The sequence below is a fragment of the Strix aluco genome, chromosome 18 (assembly GCF_031877795.1).
Source record: "Strix aluco isolate bStrAlu1 chromosome 18, bStrAlu1.hap1, whole genome shotgun sequence".
Classification (NCBI taxonomy): Eukaryota; Metazoa; Chordata; class Aves; order Strigiformes; family Strigidae; genus Strix; species Strix aluco.
In genome coordinates this window covers 2,722,065-2,737,988 of record NC_133948.1, presented here as the reverse complement: position 1 = coordinate 2,737,988, position 15,924 = coordinate 2,722,065, and the positions used below count along the sequence as shown (strand labels likewise).

The 15,924-nt window shown below is 55.4% G+C and overlaps 2 protein-coding genes across 2 annotated transcripts; one reads left to right on the top strand and one right to left on the bottom strand.

Moving 5' to 3' along the window:
• The first annotated feature begins 1,555 nt into the window (after window positions 1-1,555).
• Window positions 1,556-8,686, top strand: CCDC63 (coiled-coil domain containing 63). Its single transcript, XM_074844336.1, is given in 12 exon segments — window positions 1,556-1,655; window positions 2,402-2,562; window positions 2,714-2,903; window positions 4,035-4,154; window positions 4,634-4,815; window positions 5,816-5,997; window positions 6,468-6,679; window positions 7,153-7,227; window positions 7,617-7,809; window positions 8,186-8,380; window positions 8,573-8,637; window positions 8,639-8,686. Coding segments are annotated over 12 exon segments (1,719 nt in total). The 5' UTR covers window positions 1,556-1,559.
• A 680-nt stretch (window positions 8,687-9,366) lies between these two features.
• MYL2 (myosin light chain 2) lies at window positions 9,367-14,000 on the bottom strand. Its single transcript, XM_074844036.1, is given in 8 exon segments — window positions 9,367-9,592; window positions 9,723-9,771; window positions 9,855-9,930; window positions 11,113-11,217; window positions 12,109-12,184; window positions 12,857-12,946; window positions 13,888-13,937; window positions 13,940-14,000. Coding segments are annotated over 8 exon segments (606 nt in total). The 3' UTR covers window positions 9,367-9,493.
• Between the last annotated feature and the right edge of the window lie 1,924 nt (window positions 14,001-15,924).

Sequence of the window (15,924 nt, the reverse complement as noted above, 5' to 3'; positions counted from 1 at the left end):
CCTCAAGAGCGATGCCGCTGGTTGGGGATTTTGCTCATCGCCTTGAACTCGCCGCAGCCCTGCGAAATGGGACGTGGATGCCCTTTGCTCACCTTCAGCGCTTCTCTATTCCACTTCATCCCAGAGCTGAGTAAGCAACACCAGGGCTACAAAACACATCCCTGCTGAAGCCTCCAGCGCTGTTTCGTGCTTCTGCCCTCCAGGGATATCAGGGCTTGCTGAGTCCCTGGGAAGGAGCCAGCCACGCGCTCCAGCTTATGGGGAAGGGATTATCATGGCTCTTGTGACTCAGCCCACTGCTCCTGTGTACTTCACGGAAAGGAGAAAAGCAGGCATGGATCCTCAATTTGTCTCCAATATTGGCCACCTTAAACAGTCTCTGTCCTCAGGGACCTTCCCCAGGTTGCTTCTCTGCTGATGGTGGGCACTTCGAGGGTGTCTGGATGCCAAGGGCAATGGCAGTGATGTGGTGATTGCTGCCTCTCCACAAACAAAAAGGATAGAAACCCAAGGAGCTAGCTGCAGGGCTGGCAAGGAAGGGGAGGGGACGGCAGCTCTGTGGCCCCAAAGTGCTGCTGGGGATGGTGAAACTCTGGATGGGCTCCAGTCGGAGCGAAAGGCTTCAAAGTCCCAGGTTATGGGATGATTCAAACTCTGCAAAGAAAAAATGAGGGTTCCTGCCTGCTGCGAATGTGTGGCCAGGGAGACATCGGAGCACATGCTTCAGGGCTGATTTGGGGCATGGAAACCCCTTTGGTCCATGTAACACAATCTCCCAGCACTCCCATGGGTAACGGTCTCCATGGAGGACCCATTCACACTCTGGTGTGGCAACTATCGTGGCAACCAGGCCAGTGCCTGTTCCGCAGAGCCTGGGGCGGTGCAGGGCACAGGACAGGGACTGGGGATCCGCTCCCTGCCTGGCTCTCACCTCTCCTGTGCTTCCCACTGGAAACAGGGGCTGTTCCTTGGGAATACACGACTGCTGCCGTGGTCCTGTTCCCTGGCTGGAGAGGAACCGCAGCACTCTGCAGCGGGGTGAGTGGTGTCGGGGGGGACAGGGGAGCCTGTGAGGCTACAGTGGGGCTGGGGGGAACCAGGTTTGGGGGTGAGGGCTGCAGGGACAGCCCCAATGCCCTCCCTGGCTGCAGCAGGATGAGGGCTGAATCCAGGCGATATCCCCAACTTGTGCTCCCTGGGGGCTCTGCCCGCTGGCATGGGGCGGGGTGGGGGTGCTCACTGGGATTTCTATGGAAACCCAGGTAACGAATGGAATGGAATAGCTCAAACCATCTGTTCTTCCCCTACTTATAAACTCGATAAGAGGAGCGTGTTTCACGATGACATCACTACAAATGCTCTCCTTTTATTCATCGCGCAGCCATCTGTGATGGTTTCCTCATGTGCCAAACACGCGAGCGGGTGCTGAGGGACGGGCAGGGGAACACAACCACCCCCTTACTCGGGGTTTCATTTCTCCCCTTGGAAAGCAGGCCTGGCCCCGCAGAGGCTTCCTTGTCCCCTTCCCAAGACATCTGCAGAGCAACTGGCTGGAAGAAATGAAAGGCTCAGAGGTAAAAACTGAAGCACGATCCAAAGCTGAGCTTCTCCACAGGCGCAATGGAGGATCTGCCATGGAGATCTCACCTGCAGAAGTAAGTGCTGCCGTGCGGTGAGCCGGACAGGCAGTGGGGAGCCAGGATTTCTTTTGCCAGCAAGGTGTTGGGTTGCAGTGGGGCTGATTCTGCCTGCCCTCCCCATCTGGGGATGAAGCTGTGGCCTGAGATTTGGGTGTTGGGGGAGGTAGGGTTGGGGAATATGGGGCAGCTGAGGGCACAGGTGGTGGTGGATCTAACTGCCACAGCTTCAGTACTTACCTGTTAGGCAGGTTCTCAACTAAAACCGTCCCACAGCTGGGGATGTGAGCACTCCTGCTCTGCTCCTGGGCAAAGTCAGCTGGGTTCATTCATGTCCCCAGCATGGGTGGGTTTGGTTCTGACTCATGGGGTTCTTGCAGTCATGCTGGGTGATAAAAGAGGTGACACTGGCCATCACCTGCCCTCCCCACTGCTGGAGGTCCTGGAATTAAGGTGCTGGCTGTGGCTCAGCTGCCACAGTCAACAGGCACTGATTTTGGTTGCTGTAAACACCTCCTTGCACTGGAGGGTGGTGGTAGCATGGGAGTGGGTTACCCAAGAGCAAAGTACAGGCTGGACTTCGCTCTGAAGTGGATCAGAAGCACTCATGGAGTTGGTTTGTTTGGCTCAGTGTTTTGGGTGATAAGGAATATCTTAGGTAGCAGCAAGGAGCTGAAGGTGGTGACAAACAGCTGGAGGTGGTGATGTCATTAACCTGTTCCCCTCAAGTGACCAAATTCTCCCTTTTTATTTTGTGGCAGCAGGCAGGGCCCTCTTTGAAGCAGAAGCTTTCGGACTTCCATGTGGAGGAGAAAGAAAAGCTGGCTGAAGCCGAGATCAGGATACTGCAGAAACAGTTTCGGATAGTAGCGGAAAAGAAGAAATCTTATATTGCCAACATGAGGCAGAAAATTCAGGCTCAGGAGTGAGTGCAGCTTTGCTCGGCTACGTTGTGCTTGGAAAGTTACTCCTTGCCGAGATCTGGGGACCTTGCTGCTGAGATAAGGAGGAGTGAGGACCAGCTCCAGCATTGCAGGTGGGATGTGCTAATGTCATTTGTCGTTCCATTTTTACAGAAAAGAGATAAAGTCGCCGACTGAAGAACATCAAAAGGAATCATTAATGCTGAGCCAGCTCATATCCCCGAGAAATGAGATGCTGGATGACAAGATTTGTATGGAGCTCCAATGCCTTTTGCAGACCAAATATCAGTATGATTCTCTGATTAGAGACAGAAAAGCCCTGTTAGCCGACCTGAACAACCAGGTAAGAGCATCTGGACCGTTCCTTGGCTGAGCATGGTAGAGCAGAGCAGAGACACAGAGTGAGACCTATGGCTGAAACTCCTCAATGTAAAATGCATTTAATTCAGGCCTTGGAATCTAATGCTGCCTCCTGGCAAAAGACACATAACAATGACAAATGGATAGAGTCAGGTTCCCATTCAAGTCAGCAGCACTGGCTAGAAAAGTAAGGTCTGATTTTCAGCCTTGTTGTCCTACCAGTCTCTGCAGCTCCTTGTTGATGGCACACACCTGCCTGACGCAACATCCCTCTGCTTGTGCCTTGACTTTTTTTTTTCTGCTAAAAAAAGAGGCAAAAATGGAACATTTAGTTGTGCTGCCTGAGACATGGCAAATATAGAAGAGCAGCAACATCTGAGGGATGTCCCATCACTTCTCCTGAGGACAGGCTGGTTGGATTGGGTCAACAGTGGGGTGGGAGGTCAAGGGCAATGCAGTGCTACAGAAGTGACAGGTCTCTGCAGCTCTGTGCTCTGAACAACCTGCCCATGACAGAAGTCAGGGAACATGCTCGGGTAGCTTATAGTTTCTCGAGACGCTGCAGAGCTTTCCACAACAGGGTTAGCTTTCAGTCAGGGATGTCTTGGCTGAGTCATACCTCTCCCACCTGCCCCCTGCTTCGTTGTTCTCCAACTGCTTCATTCTTCTCGTGGATTTATTTCCTCTGGCAGGTCCCCACTTCTGGCAAAAGATTTCCTCCTCTCATTCCCGGGGAGGACTGTACAGATCCCTGTCTGGTCAGCACAATACCACTACCAAAAAGCCGCCTTCTTTGCCTCTTCCTCTCTACAGAGTGCTGCTGTGCCTTCTTCAACACCTGCTGAATTTCCCTCCAGAGGCAGCTGCATTTCCTTCGTGACGTGAAAATAAACCCATTCCTAGTTACAGTTTATGTTACTGCTTGTGCAGGATGGGATCCTTTGGGATTAAAGCTGCTTCTATAACTGTGAGCTCATTAATGACATGGTTGCTGTAGTTCAGGTCAGCAGAGAGTATTTTCTTTGGCTAAGTGTCCTGACAAGAGTCCAGAATGTAGGGGTAGCGATTATACTCAATTATACTTTCTTTTTTTTTTTTTTTTCTGTGTGTGCAGATAATAGAGCTGGAAAAAAAGGTTGTGAGGCAAAACCAGGTAGCAACGAAGGTGAAGCAAGCAAACCGTAGCAAACAACTGCAAAAGCGGATTGAGGCACTGGAGATGCATCTAAACAACGTGAGGAAACATTTTGCAGACCTTTGGAGACCATGTGCGGGGCCACACTGGGGCCTGTGTGCAAAATGGTTTTTGGTCAGGATAAAGGGTTCAAATGCATTTGGTTGACACAAGCTGCATAAAGGACAGGGCTTGTTCCCTTGGCCTAATTGTTCCCAGAATATCTCAAAGGCTCCTTCAAGCTTGGTGACCCAAATGCAGCTCTTGTGCCATGCCAAGAAGCCTGAAGGTCTGCACCTGTTTAGTGATAAAACCGAGCTGCCTGAAGCCACCTTGCCTTGGACAATGCCAGCTCCAGGTCTCTGCTGTGATCCGCCTGCCATACTGTTGCCTCCTCTGTCTTGAGGAGAAGGATAGTGGAGGGCCAACTTAAAAATCTCTTGGGCTGTGTTTGTCCCAGCCCTGGTCAAGGTCTTTCAGCAGAGACCTGAGCTCCCCCATCCTGCACCAGCTTCAACCTTTTGCTTCCCTCTCACCAGGTCACTGTTCATTTCAATACCGTCCTGACCAGAAATAACAAGCTCCAAGAAGAGATCGAAAACCTGCAAATCCAGAAAGCTGTTTTGGACAACTCCTACATGAAGCTCCATAAGAAGCTGGATCAGCAGATGAGAAGGATGAACACTGCTATTGAACAATCCGCACAAGCCCGCAAGCAGCAGTACGTGGCCTTGCAAACCCTCTGTGGCAAACTCGGCACTGATGAGCGATGCCAGTGACGAGTATCACAGAATCCCAGAATCATCTCGGTTGGAAAAGACCTTGAAGCTCCTCCAGCCCAACCATGAACCTCACATTGACTGTTCTCAACTCCACCAGATCCCTCAGCGCTGGGTCAACCCGACTCTTCAACCCCTCCAGGGATGGGGACTCCCCCCCTGCCCTGGGCAGCCCATTCCAACGCCCAACAACCCCTTCTGCAAAGAAATCCTTCCTAAGAGCCAGTCTGACCCTGCCCTGGCACAGCTTGAGGCCATTCCCTCTTGGCCTGGCGCTGGTTCCTTGGCTCAAGAGACTCATCCCCCCTCTCTGCACCCTCCTTTCAGGGAGTTGTAGAGGGCCATGAGGTCTCCCCTCAGCCTCCTCTTCTCCAGACTAAACCCCCCCAGTTCCCTCAGCCGCTCCCCATCAGACCTGTGCTCCAGACCCTGCACCAGCATCGTTGCCCTTCTCTGGACATGTAAAGAGAGACTGACTGCAACTTCAGAGAGAGGATTCACTGCTCTTGTTTAGAGCTGGTTCTAATGGCTAGGTGTCTGCTCTGTGCAGGGAGACTGGTACCTCCAGGGTGATTTACTCCACCTAGCTCAGCCATTTTTTGGGATGGGGTGAGTTTCCCCATGGAGCAGCCTCCTTCCTCGGAGTCCCACCTGAGTCCTCCTAGGGCAATGCAGCAGACCTGAAGCAGAGGCCAGCCAGCTCTGGTCAAATTGAGCCTGGCTGCCACATTTAGGTGCTGTATCCAAGTACAAAACCCCACCAAGAGCTGTGTTAGCTTGCTGCTGGCCTTGGGCTGACACTGTTGCATCTGGGTGAGAGCCAGGCCACATGTGCAGCATCACAGGAGCTTTGCTAGGTTGGGCACAGAGATTCATGGGAATGGCCAGGAATACAAATCCTTAGACCTACACGTGGTGTAACCTGCTGCTCTCTCTGTGCAGGATGGACTCTCTGGCAAAGATTTCAGCCATGAAAGAAAAGCACAGCAAAGACACTGTCCACTTCAACGTTGAGATGCAGGAGCGGAAGCGTGTCTTTGCCCAGAAGGCCCAACTGAAAAACTTCATGCTCACCAAATCTAGAAATCGCTCTGAATTGGAGGAACAGGCCAAAGAGAAAAAAGGTATCAGATGAAAGAAACCATGTGTAGCTGGGACCACAAACCAGGAGGCTGCAGGGCTGGCAAAGGGGCTGCTTATAACACCGCACTCCAAAGGCAGGACCTTTCCCCTCCCTGCAGGCTCCTTCACCCACCCTTTGCCCTACAGAAGAAACAGTGATAGTCAAGTGAGGCCACCAAAAACCATGTGTTTTGGGGTGCACTTGGGGGAGAGAGAGGGATGGGGAGGCAGGGACCTGTCTCCATGTGCAACCATGGCTCCTTTTATCCTCCCAGGGAGGGATCCCACTGTGTTTGCCCCATTCCCATACAGACTGTGGCCTCTTTGCTTAATTTCTGAGTGACACAGAGACACTTTCTGTGCCTCCCTGCCCCAAGCACCCCACCAAACCCCACAGCCCCTGCAGGGGAAGGCTCTGCAACGGGCAGCCTGTGGGGACACGCACAGCCCAGGCTCTGTTTCTCTCCCTCAGCCCTGAAAGTAGCCCAGCGGGTGAAGCAGAGGCAAAGTGTGAGCCATGAAGTGGTTTACAGGCGCCTGATGCAGCTGGCGGAGGACGGGGACATCGATCGGCTGGTGAATGGCTTCATCGAAAGGGAGGAGAAGAACTTTTCCTGCTTCAGCTATGCCACCAAGCTGAGCAGCGAGATGAACAAGATACAACAGAAGATCAAGGATCTCCAGGTCTGTTCCAGGCTCTTCATGTCTCCCCTTTCTCAGCTGGTGCTTTTGGGCTGGGGTGGATTTTTCCTCTCCCGTGTGTCCAGCATCACTGCTCACACCAGAGCACGGCTCATAGCCTGTCACACGGGTGGGATTAGGGGAATGCAAAGGGATAGCCAAAAATATAACTCCAATAGCCAGAATGCTGCGTTCTCAGAGCTAAAAGTGACTCAATGCTGCCACCGTGTACCCAGCAAAAATACTGCAGTATCCAGGAGGGCCAAGAGCTGCCTCAGCTGTGTGTGGGGCTGGCTGGAGCGAGAAGTGCTTGTTGTGGGGTTGTCATCTGCCCTCCTGGCCTGGGGACAGTGGTCCCCAGAGGGGCCAAGTGGGACATCCCTGCTCCCAGGGCGGAGGAATGGTCCCCAGCCTCTGTTAGGCACGTCTGGTGGGCATTCAGCTAGTACCCCCTCCGTGTGCTTGTGTTTACACAGAATGAAATTACGGCCATCGTGATGGACCGGGAGTGTGCAGAGAGCAGCAACCTTCATATCCTGAAGGAGCTGAAGGTATGGCGGCCGGGGTTTCCCTCTGCAAGGGTAGCAGAGCCCTGTCAGTCCTGGTGCATGTCCTAGGAAGTCTGGTCCTGTCAATGCTGCTCTGGCCAACGGCTGGGGAAGTGTGGGCAGAAAAGGGCCCTGCATTGGCTCTGGCAGCCCTGTCTCTCAGTGCATGGTGAGACGGTGACTGCAGGGCTCCTGCCAGCCCTGGTCCTCCAGCATCTGGAGCCTCATCTGTGGCACAGGGAGCTTGGGATCCCCTTCACAGAGCCTTTTCCCCACAGGGATGGGAGCATCCCGCAGCCTCTTCTGGGATGTGTCCAGTGTCCAGACTGGAAATGGCCAGCTCTGGGGTGGGGGGAAAGCAGGGGGCTGGTGTAACACCTAGCAAAACCTAGGAAAAACTAATGGAAACCACTGAGGAAACCAGACGGTACGAAGAGAGATGCAAAAAGAGCAGCAAAGTCCTGGGCCAGCTCAAATCCGACATGGAAGACCTGTGCAAAGAAATCAACTGCGATGCTACAAAGATAATGCAGCAGCTCGGAGAAAAGAAGCAGATCATGGAGCTGAACCTGACACGGTTTTCCGGTGGGTCAGGGCTGTCTGTCTTCCCCTGCCACATGGCCTGGACCTTGTATGTCCACCACCTGCTTGCACTGTTGTTTTAATCGAGCTGGGGTTTTTTGCCCTGCCCCATCATTCATGGATGTCCCTAATGTGAATTTGGGGTGCCAAATTCCCAGCAAATCCAGGAACTAACCTGACTGTGTAAACATCCCGGTGGATCCCCAAGCCCTCATCTTGGCTCTGAGTGTAGGACCCAGCCTCGGACCCTTGCCCCTGGAGAGCCAGGTTGCCCAATGGCACTGCCTCAGGGAAATCAATGCTCAGCAAAGAGCCGGGCATGGGTTTGGGCAGGGGTGCGGTGTAGGGACCCTGCGGCATGGCGCTGCCTCCCACGCAGGTCTTGTGGAGAAGACCAAGGAGCTCCTGCTGCTGGAGTCCATCCTGCGCTACACATCGGCTGACGGCTCGCCTCCGACCGAGCCCTTCGCCAACCCGGTGCTGGGCAGCACGAAGCACCTCCAGGTGACGGATCAGGCCCAGCTCTGCCTGCTGCCCCCCACCCTGGACGGCACCACCGATGCCATCGACTCCTGTGAGTGTGGGAGGCGGGAGGGAGGGGCTGTGGCCGTGCAACCAGCCAATCCACAATTCCCCCCTTGGATGCCCGGCCAATCCCCTGCTGTCACCTATTGTCCCCAGCCAATCCCAACCAGCCTGCCCCACCCTGACGGGTATATAAGGCCCGGGGTGGGGTGTGTGATGGGGTGGCCATTTTCTTGGGCAGTGGAGGTGCCACTGGACCACAGCCAGCTCTGCCAGCTGGTTCTCCAGAGCTGGGAGAAAGAGCAGGAGCAACACCACCAGCACAGGAAAGAAGAGGAGTGGCATTAAGGTGTGAGAGCCAGCGGGGATGAATTAAATAAACAGTTTCACTCTTGAGCTCACCCTCTGCTTCTGCGCCCTGGACGTGATTCCGTCTCCCTTCTCCTCTGGAAGGAGCCCAACGCCTTCTACAGGCTTCAAAAGCTCACCGGGTGATATTTGGGCATTGCTTCGCCCACTGCTGACAGTAGCCATGACTGGGGGTGGGAACAGCTGCTCTCCAGTGGGGTGCTGCCCCCGTTGCACAACCCAATGCTCCTCTCGAAGCCGGACATTGCGTGGCTGCTGGGGAGGAGATGGGGAGCACGGCCCCAGTCCTGCGTCATGCCTGCTCCGAGGGGCCTGGGGAGGGCTTGGAGGGATGCAGGGAGCATGAGTGTGCTTGCTGGGTGTTTCCTGCTAAGCTGGGAGCAATTTGCTGCCTAAAGTAAAGCTGAGCTCAGTGCTGGTCCTGGGCTGGTGGGAGCAGATGGTTGCTAGCCACAGCCCAGTGCGAAACAGGCTGTTTGGGTCTGGGAGCTGGGCCAGGCTGGGAAACGGCGAGGCAGAGGGACTTGAGGGCACGCAAGGGTGATGTGCAGCGGGGCCGGGAGGCTGGGGATAGCGGGGTCTGGGATGGCTCTGGGAGCTCCCGCTGGGCACAGATGCCCCGTGCAGACACACCACGCAAGCCTAAGCACCACTCACACCAGCGGCTGGATTTCCTCTTGCCAAAAGGTGGTTTAATGTGGATGCTATTCATGGTGACGAGAGGCAAAGGGCCGCCCCCATGCGACCTAGAGAGAGGCGATCTCGCAGTGCCAGCCCCAGCGCTGAGCGTGGCCTAGTCCTTCTCTTCACCGTGTGTAATGACGTGGACAAGGTTTTTGTAATCCAGGTTACCGGACATGTCTGGAGGGAAGGCTGCAAACATCTGATCAATCTGCTGGGAAAGAGCCAGGGTGAAAAGGCGGAGCAGAAGGGGTTTGGGGCTGGGGCTGGGAGGAGGGCTGGGGGTCTGTCAGGATGGAGGGCACGGGAGGCTGGCAGGGAGGGTGGGAAGGAGCTCGTACCTCTTCCTGGGAAAACCTCTCACCCTGCGTCATCAGCATTTCTTTGATGCTGCAAACAAGAGAGCACGGTGAGCAGCAGGGAGGCCTCGGAGGGGACGCCTGTCCTCCCCCCTCGGCCACCCCTGCACTCACTAGGCAGATTTCAGGCCTTTTCCCTCTGGATCGAACACCTTGAACGCGTTCAGGATCGTTTCCTCTGGGTCAGCACCTGCAGATGACATGGCCACGGCCATTGGAGGCAGCAGAGAGGGAAGCCTCCTGTTTCCCCCAGCCTTCGGGGAGAAGATGGGGGGCAGGCTGGGAAGCAAGGGGCCCCGCAGGAACACCAACCCTGCAACTGGGTCCTCAAGCGCGGGTGGTGAGAGGAGCGGACGTAGGGTCGTGGTGTGCCCACAAAGCAGGCTGCGTCACCGCCGCCCTGGCATCCGGCGTCTATCTAATCTTTTGGGTGTATTTATAGAGCTCCAGGCGCAGGCCCTTGGGGCCGCGTAGCCTCCTGGAGATCTGCAGGGAGGCTGCATGCCTTGGGTTGTGTAAGTGATCCAGGGTGCTGCCAGGCGGGGCTGTTGGGTCAAAATCATGCTGTAGCCAGCGCCCTTGCCAGGGTGGCTGTTGGTGCCACCGCAGGTGTCAGCAGGCTCAGAGGTGCTGCAAGATCTCCAGTCCCCTCTTTCTATGGGGACAGCAGCATCCCAGCCTGTTGTTTTTTTAAAATGGCTGGGGAAACTGAGGCACAGAGACCTGCTCATACCCCCCAACAGGTTGAGGAGACACAGGATGAGATCCAGGTCTCTGGATGGGCAGCCCTAGCCCTGCCTTTGGGACTGTTGGTATTGCGAGTCAGCATGAGTTTTGGGGTGCAGGGACCTCCTTGGGGACAGTTGCTCAGGGTGCATGAAGCTGAGTTTGTCCTATCTGTGGTGTCTTGAGATGGGGAGTCAGGGAGAGTGCCCAAGTCTAGGATTTGGAGGACAAGGACTGGAGCTCTTGGGGAGAGAGGTTGTTGCTGGTGATGGTCCCACCAACGCCTCTATCTTTGGGGGTGTCCCTGTGCTGCCGCTGTGAGAAGATGGCACTAAGGGATGTGGGAGGGATGGGTGAGGGAGATCATTTCACAGGTATCCTGTGGTTGTCCCCAGGTGTCACCTCTTGGCCGTAGTGTGGGAGGAATCTTTGCCCTGACCCACTTCCCCGGCTCTGCGTGCCGCAGTACGGCCGGCGGTGCCACCTGCCTTTCCTTCAGCAGCTCCCACCTGAGGCCTCCAGGGATGACGGGGTGATGGGTGACGGAGGCCCTGGGAGTTGTGTGGCTTCCCCAGGTGGGACAGGACATTGATGATGGTGTGAGTGCTCACCAACCACCCCCCCAGCTCCCCAGGTGCCCTCTCACCCTTGAGTTTCTCCCCAAACATGGTGAGGAACACGGTGAAGTTGATTGGGCCTGGTGCCTCCTTTATCATCTCATCGATCTCCTCATTTTTCACATTCAGGCGCCCTAGGGGAGAGCAGAGTTGGGTGAATCATGTGTCCATCTCCAGCTGCAAATGTGTGCAGACCTCCAGGCTCTGCTCCATGTGCTGGGGGCTAAAAGATACACCACGGAAGCCTTTCCCTGGAGGTTTTTCCCCCCACCCGAGGGATGTGACACAGCCTTGGGGAGCCACGTCCAACAAGAAACATCAGCAACAGAAGTGAGGAAGGGAGAATCATGTGCTGGCAGAGGATGGGTGGGTTGGACACCTCCAGCTCTGGTTTCCTGGGCTCCAGGATCACGGAAGAGAGGGTTGCAAAGGACTGAGCTGTGCTACTTCCTTCCCTCACTGCCCCATGGATCAGCCTGCTTCAGCCCTCCTTGGGTCAAAACCACGAGTGCTGTGGTTCTCCCTGGCCCCTGGTGTCAGAAAGGAACAGGACTGAATGCCTACATCCTTTTACCTGAGGCTGGGTTCTCTTTGGGACTCCCTGGCCCCATCGCTGGTTCATGCTGGCCTCTGTGATGAGACAGCCAAGCTCGCAACTTCACAGCTTCCCACAAATCCCGTAAATCCCCCTAATGCCCATACCCCCAGGGGTGCTGTGGAATGGGTACAGCCACGTGCTTCTTAGCACGCAAGAAGGCAGGGAGCATTTGCTGCGTATAATCCAGGAGCTGACTCTCTCTAGTACCTATGGGATTAAACTCTCACTGCTGCAGGAGCACCTCTGAGTCACCCCATGTGAAATCTCACCGGCTAACAGAAGTGGGTTTGGATCAGGAGGTTTTCAGCAAAACAGGAGATCCAGTTAACCGCTGGGGCTCGGTTAAACAGGAGCTCACAGCTGGTTTTACACTTAATAGGTCTAATGTCATTGATGCTGCTGGGGAGGGTTCTAAAAGGAGGCTCACCGAGTGCAGCAAATGTGTCTCTCAGATCCGCCTTGTCGATGAAGCCATCCCGGTTCTGATCCATGATGGTGAACGCCTGGAAGCACAGGAGGAGGGCAGGGAGCACAGGCAGAGGGAGAGTTGTCGGCCTTTGCAAAGGTTTTAGTACCCTCCTCCTTCTTCTCCTATGGAGTTGGGTGGGAACAGGGCGCTTCGAGCTCTGCGTGGGATGGGGTCCAGGGGTCCTCACCCAGCGAGGGAGCAACAACCATCACCCTAATCCTGCACCAATCCTGGCCCCTGCACCCGTGGGCGCTGCAGGGTGATGGCTCCCTACAGTAACCCAAACACTAATGCCATCCAAACCCCATGCCTTGGCCAAAGCCTTCTCACCCTGGGATGAGACCAGCTGAGGAGGACAGCCCGAGCCATCAGCTCCTCCAACTGGGACCAGTTATCCCTGTAACGGATCTACACAGGACCATGTGCCAGCCGTGCAGGGCGTAAGTTGTGAAGAGTTCCTGGCACAGCGGGTAGGAGCTAGCTGGGAGGTGTGCTCCTGCTCTCCTCCTCTGCAGGGTGCGGGCTCCTAGGAAGCTTTGAGGCGATGCCATATTTAACAATGTCGCTGAGTTGTTATTCTCACTTTTAAAATAAAATGACTCAAAACTGGACACGCTGCCTCTTGCTGCAAACCGGCTGTCACTGCTCTGAAAGAGCTGAAGGCTCACATCAAGGACCCTTGGTCTTTTCTACTAAACCCACCTACCTCTTTGAATTCCTGGATCTGGGCCTGCTCAAACATGGAGAAGACGTTGGAATTAGCACCTTCAATCCTCTTCTTGGCTTTCTTGGGTGCCTGCAGGGGTTCAAGTACATATCACTAACTCGCTGGCTTTCTATGGTGTGGAATAAAAGCATGAAACTACCCTATTCTCAGTCATGAGTCCTTCACGGTAGCTCTGGGCTGGTGCTGCCACTGCACTTGTGTGCTTGGTGGTTTTCCTGTGTATTGCTCAGGAGCTCTGGGCCCATGTGACCCTCCGAGATATTAAGGGCTGTTAAGATTCCTGATTAAATTACAGCTCCATCTTTGCTTTCCTGATGAATTTAGGCAAATAGGTCTGAGGAAAGATGAGTCGGGAAATCAATCCCCCACCAAAGACTACAGCAGCTCAGAGGATCGGCACTGGGGTGAGATCTCCCCGAGTGGAAACCTGGGGTTGGGAGCACGCTGCTGAGGTTACGTCCAAGGTGCTTCCTCACCCTGCCGTGCCTCTCGCTAAGACCACAGCACTTATTAAAATGCTTATTAAAAAAATCTGCCTTCTCCTGCACTGAGGCTTGAAACAACCAGAAGCAGGAGCGGAGGACAGAGCCGCGCACGCTCCCACCCTGCCCATCATCCCTTGGTCCAGCCATGTGCTCCAGCAGCCTTTCCCTCTAATCAGGGGGGGTCCGCCAGGATAAGGAAGAGAAGGAGGGTTTCAGGGGACACAACAGCCCTTCCTCTCACTGCATAGAGGAAGGGAAAGCAGAAAGATGGCATTTGAACCCCAAAATGGTCTGCTCCAGTTAGAAAGCTCTGCTAGCGTGGGAGACACCTCTCTGTTCCCCTCAGGATACTGCCAATGCAGCCAGATGCTCCCCGACTTGCTCACCCCCTTTCTAGGGCAGGAGGGATCCTTGGCCATCAGATCCCTGTTGCCTCCATTGCTCCCTGCTCTTTAAAGCTATCCTGGCGAAAAAGCTAATGGATTTTGCCTCTTCCCGCTGGAGCTTTGGGCTCTCGGTACTCACCATGGCTTCACACAGCCGCCGATGTTGCTGCGAGAGATGTCTCGGAGGAGTCCCTCACTTCCCCTCGGCTGAAACAATAAATACATCCCACTCTGAGTTAAAAATAACCCCATGCCCACTTTTGGCTGTAATAGGTAAGTTAGCCGCCCCCAACCCTGTTGTCTCTGACTTTCTCTGTCCCTCTCTCTCTAATCTGGAATAGCAGCTTGTTGTTGTCACCGGCTGACGTGACATGTGAGCCAGAGAGGGTTTCAAGGTTAACAAAGTGCCAAGCGGCCCCGCAGCTCCCACACTGGAGATGCTGACCCTCCGCAGGGACTGCACAGGAGCAATCCCACCTGCGTTTGTCACTTGGGCTGTGGCCAGGCTTTTCTCCTCTTCTGGGACATGCAGGGAGGACTTGGCCTGGGGGGATCCCCAGCTACCGTCCCCCAAGCCTTGGGACATGGATGTTTTGCCTCAGTCCTGCCATGCATCCTCGGGAGCCTTCATGCCCCGTTGCAGTGTTGGCATGGCAAAGCTCGGCTGCTGGAGGTGGAGGAGCCCCCACCTGCCCTCCCTGCACTGGGGTCAGGTCACTTGTAATGCCTGAAGAGCAGAAGAGGCTGCCGGCCATCCCATCTCTGGACGAAGGGGCCCATCCTGCCGCAGCGCCGGCTCGGATATAGCCCCCCCATCCCAGAGCACTGGGATGAGGCCGGAGGCGGATGCTGAGCTCCCGCAAAGCCGAGCAGGCACTTGGGGCTCCTCTCTCATGTGTCACCCCCCACCGAGGCACCTGTCACGCCGTTAAGCCAAACACTTGCTCGCCCTGGTCCCAGCGAGACACAGCACACAATTAACTCTCCCCATCCCAGGCTCTGGCAGCCGGTGTGGGGCCACATCCTGCAGCACCCGGGAGCGGTGACACAACTGCTGTCCTCCCAGAGCACAACCACTTGGGTCGTTTGGCGGTTCTGTTTTTTCTTCAGTATTTTTAGCCTGTTAATTTTATCTCTCCTCCCTCTCGCCTTGCCGTGGGGATGTGGGCCTGCTGGGGTGGGAATGGTGCTGGCAGCAACTGCTGTGCCCCCCCCAAGCTCTGCTGTGCCTGACATGGCCCTGACATGGTGGCTGGGGTGCAGGGGGCTGCCGGCCTCGCTGCTCATGCTGCTGCCCAGCATCGTCCCCTCCGCGTGCCAAGGAGGCTGGTGGGTGAGCGGGGAGGGCTGGGAACAAAAGGCAGCGTGAAATGGGATCCCCAGAGCTCCGGGCTCTGCCCAGACACTGCCCTCGTTCCCCCAGAGGACACAAATATTGTGTTGAATCCCTGACACTTGCCACTTGGTCACACCTCAATGCCTAGTTGCAAGGACGGCATTATGGGGAGGATTTAAGTAGGCAACAGGGAAATGCATAGGGAAAAAGTGCCCTGAGAGGAGAAAACTCCTGATCCAGGAACGACTGCCTCGTCTGGACAAAGCTGCAGCTGAGGGAAGGGATTTCAGGATGGGGTTTGGGGCAAAAGAGGAGGCGAGAGAGCCCGAGGGGCAGAGCTGGGGCAAGGACCAGCCCTGGGCATGTGGGCACAGCTGGGGATGAGCAGGATCAATCTCGGCACGGATGCTCCCTCTTTCTGCCAAGTTCAGCTGGACTCATCGGCCAGCCGAGCCCAATTACCTTAATTTGTGGCATTAAGGAAAAATCCATAAGCATCAGGGAAGTGATGTGTAGCGGTTTAACTGGACGGGTTGGCTGCGGAGCCGCCGGCGCTGCCTGGGTGCTGCCCATCCCTGGCTCCATGTCTGTGCCGGGGCTTGGCTGGTGGAACAGAGTCAGCCCTGGAGCCACGGAGATTTCCCAGAATATTTTTTTTTGGAGAGGAAGTACCATTTCTGCCTGCCCTGCCTGGCAAAGGTCAGACCTCGGTCTCTCCCTGGCGTTGCTGGGGGTGAGATGGTGGCTGGGAGTTTCGAGAGGCCGGCTGCGTCGAATGCAGCACAGAAATCCTGGCCAGGGATGGGGTGCAGATGGCTGCCTGTGTTTCTGCCATAATTT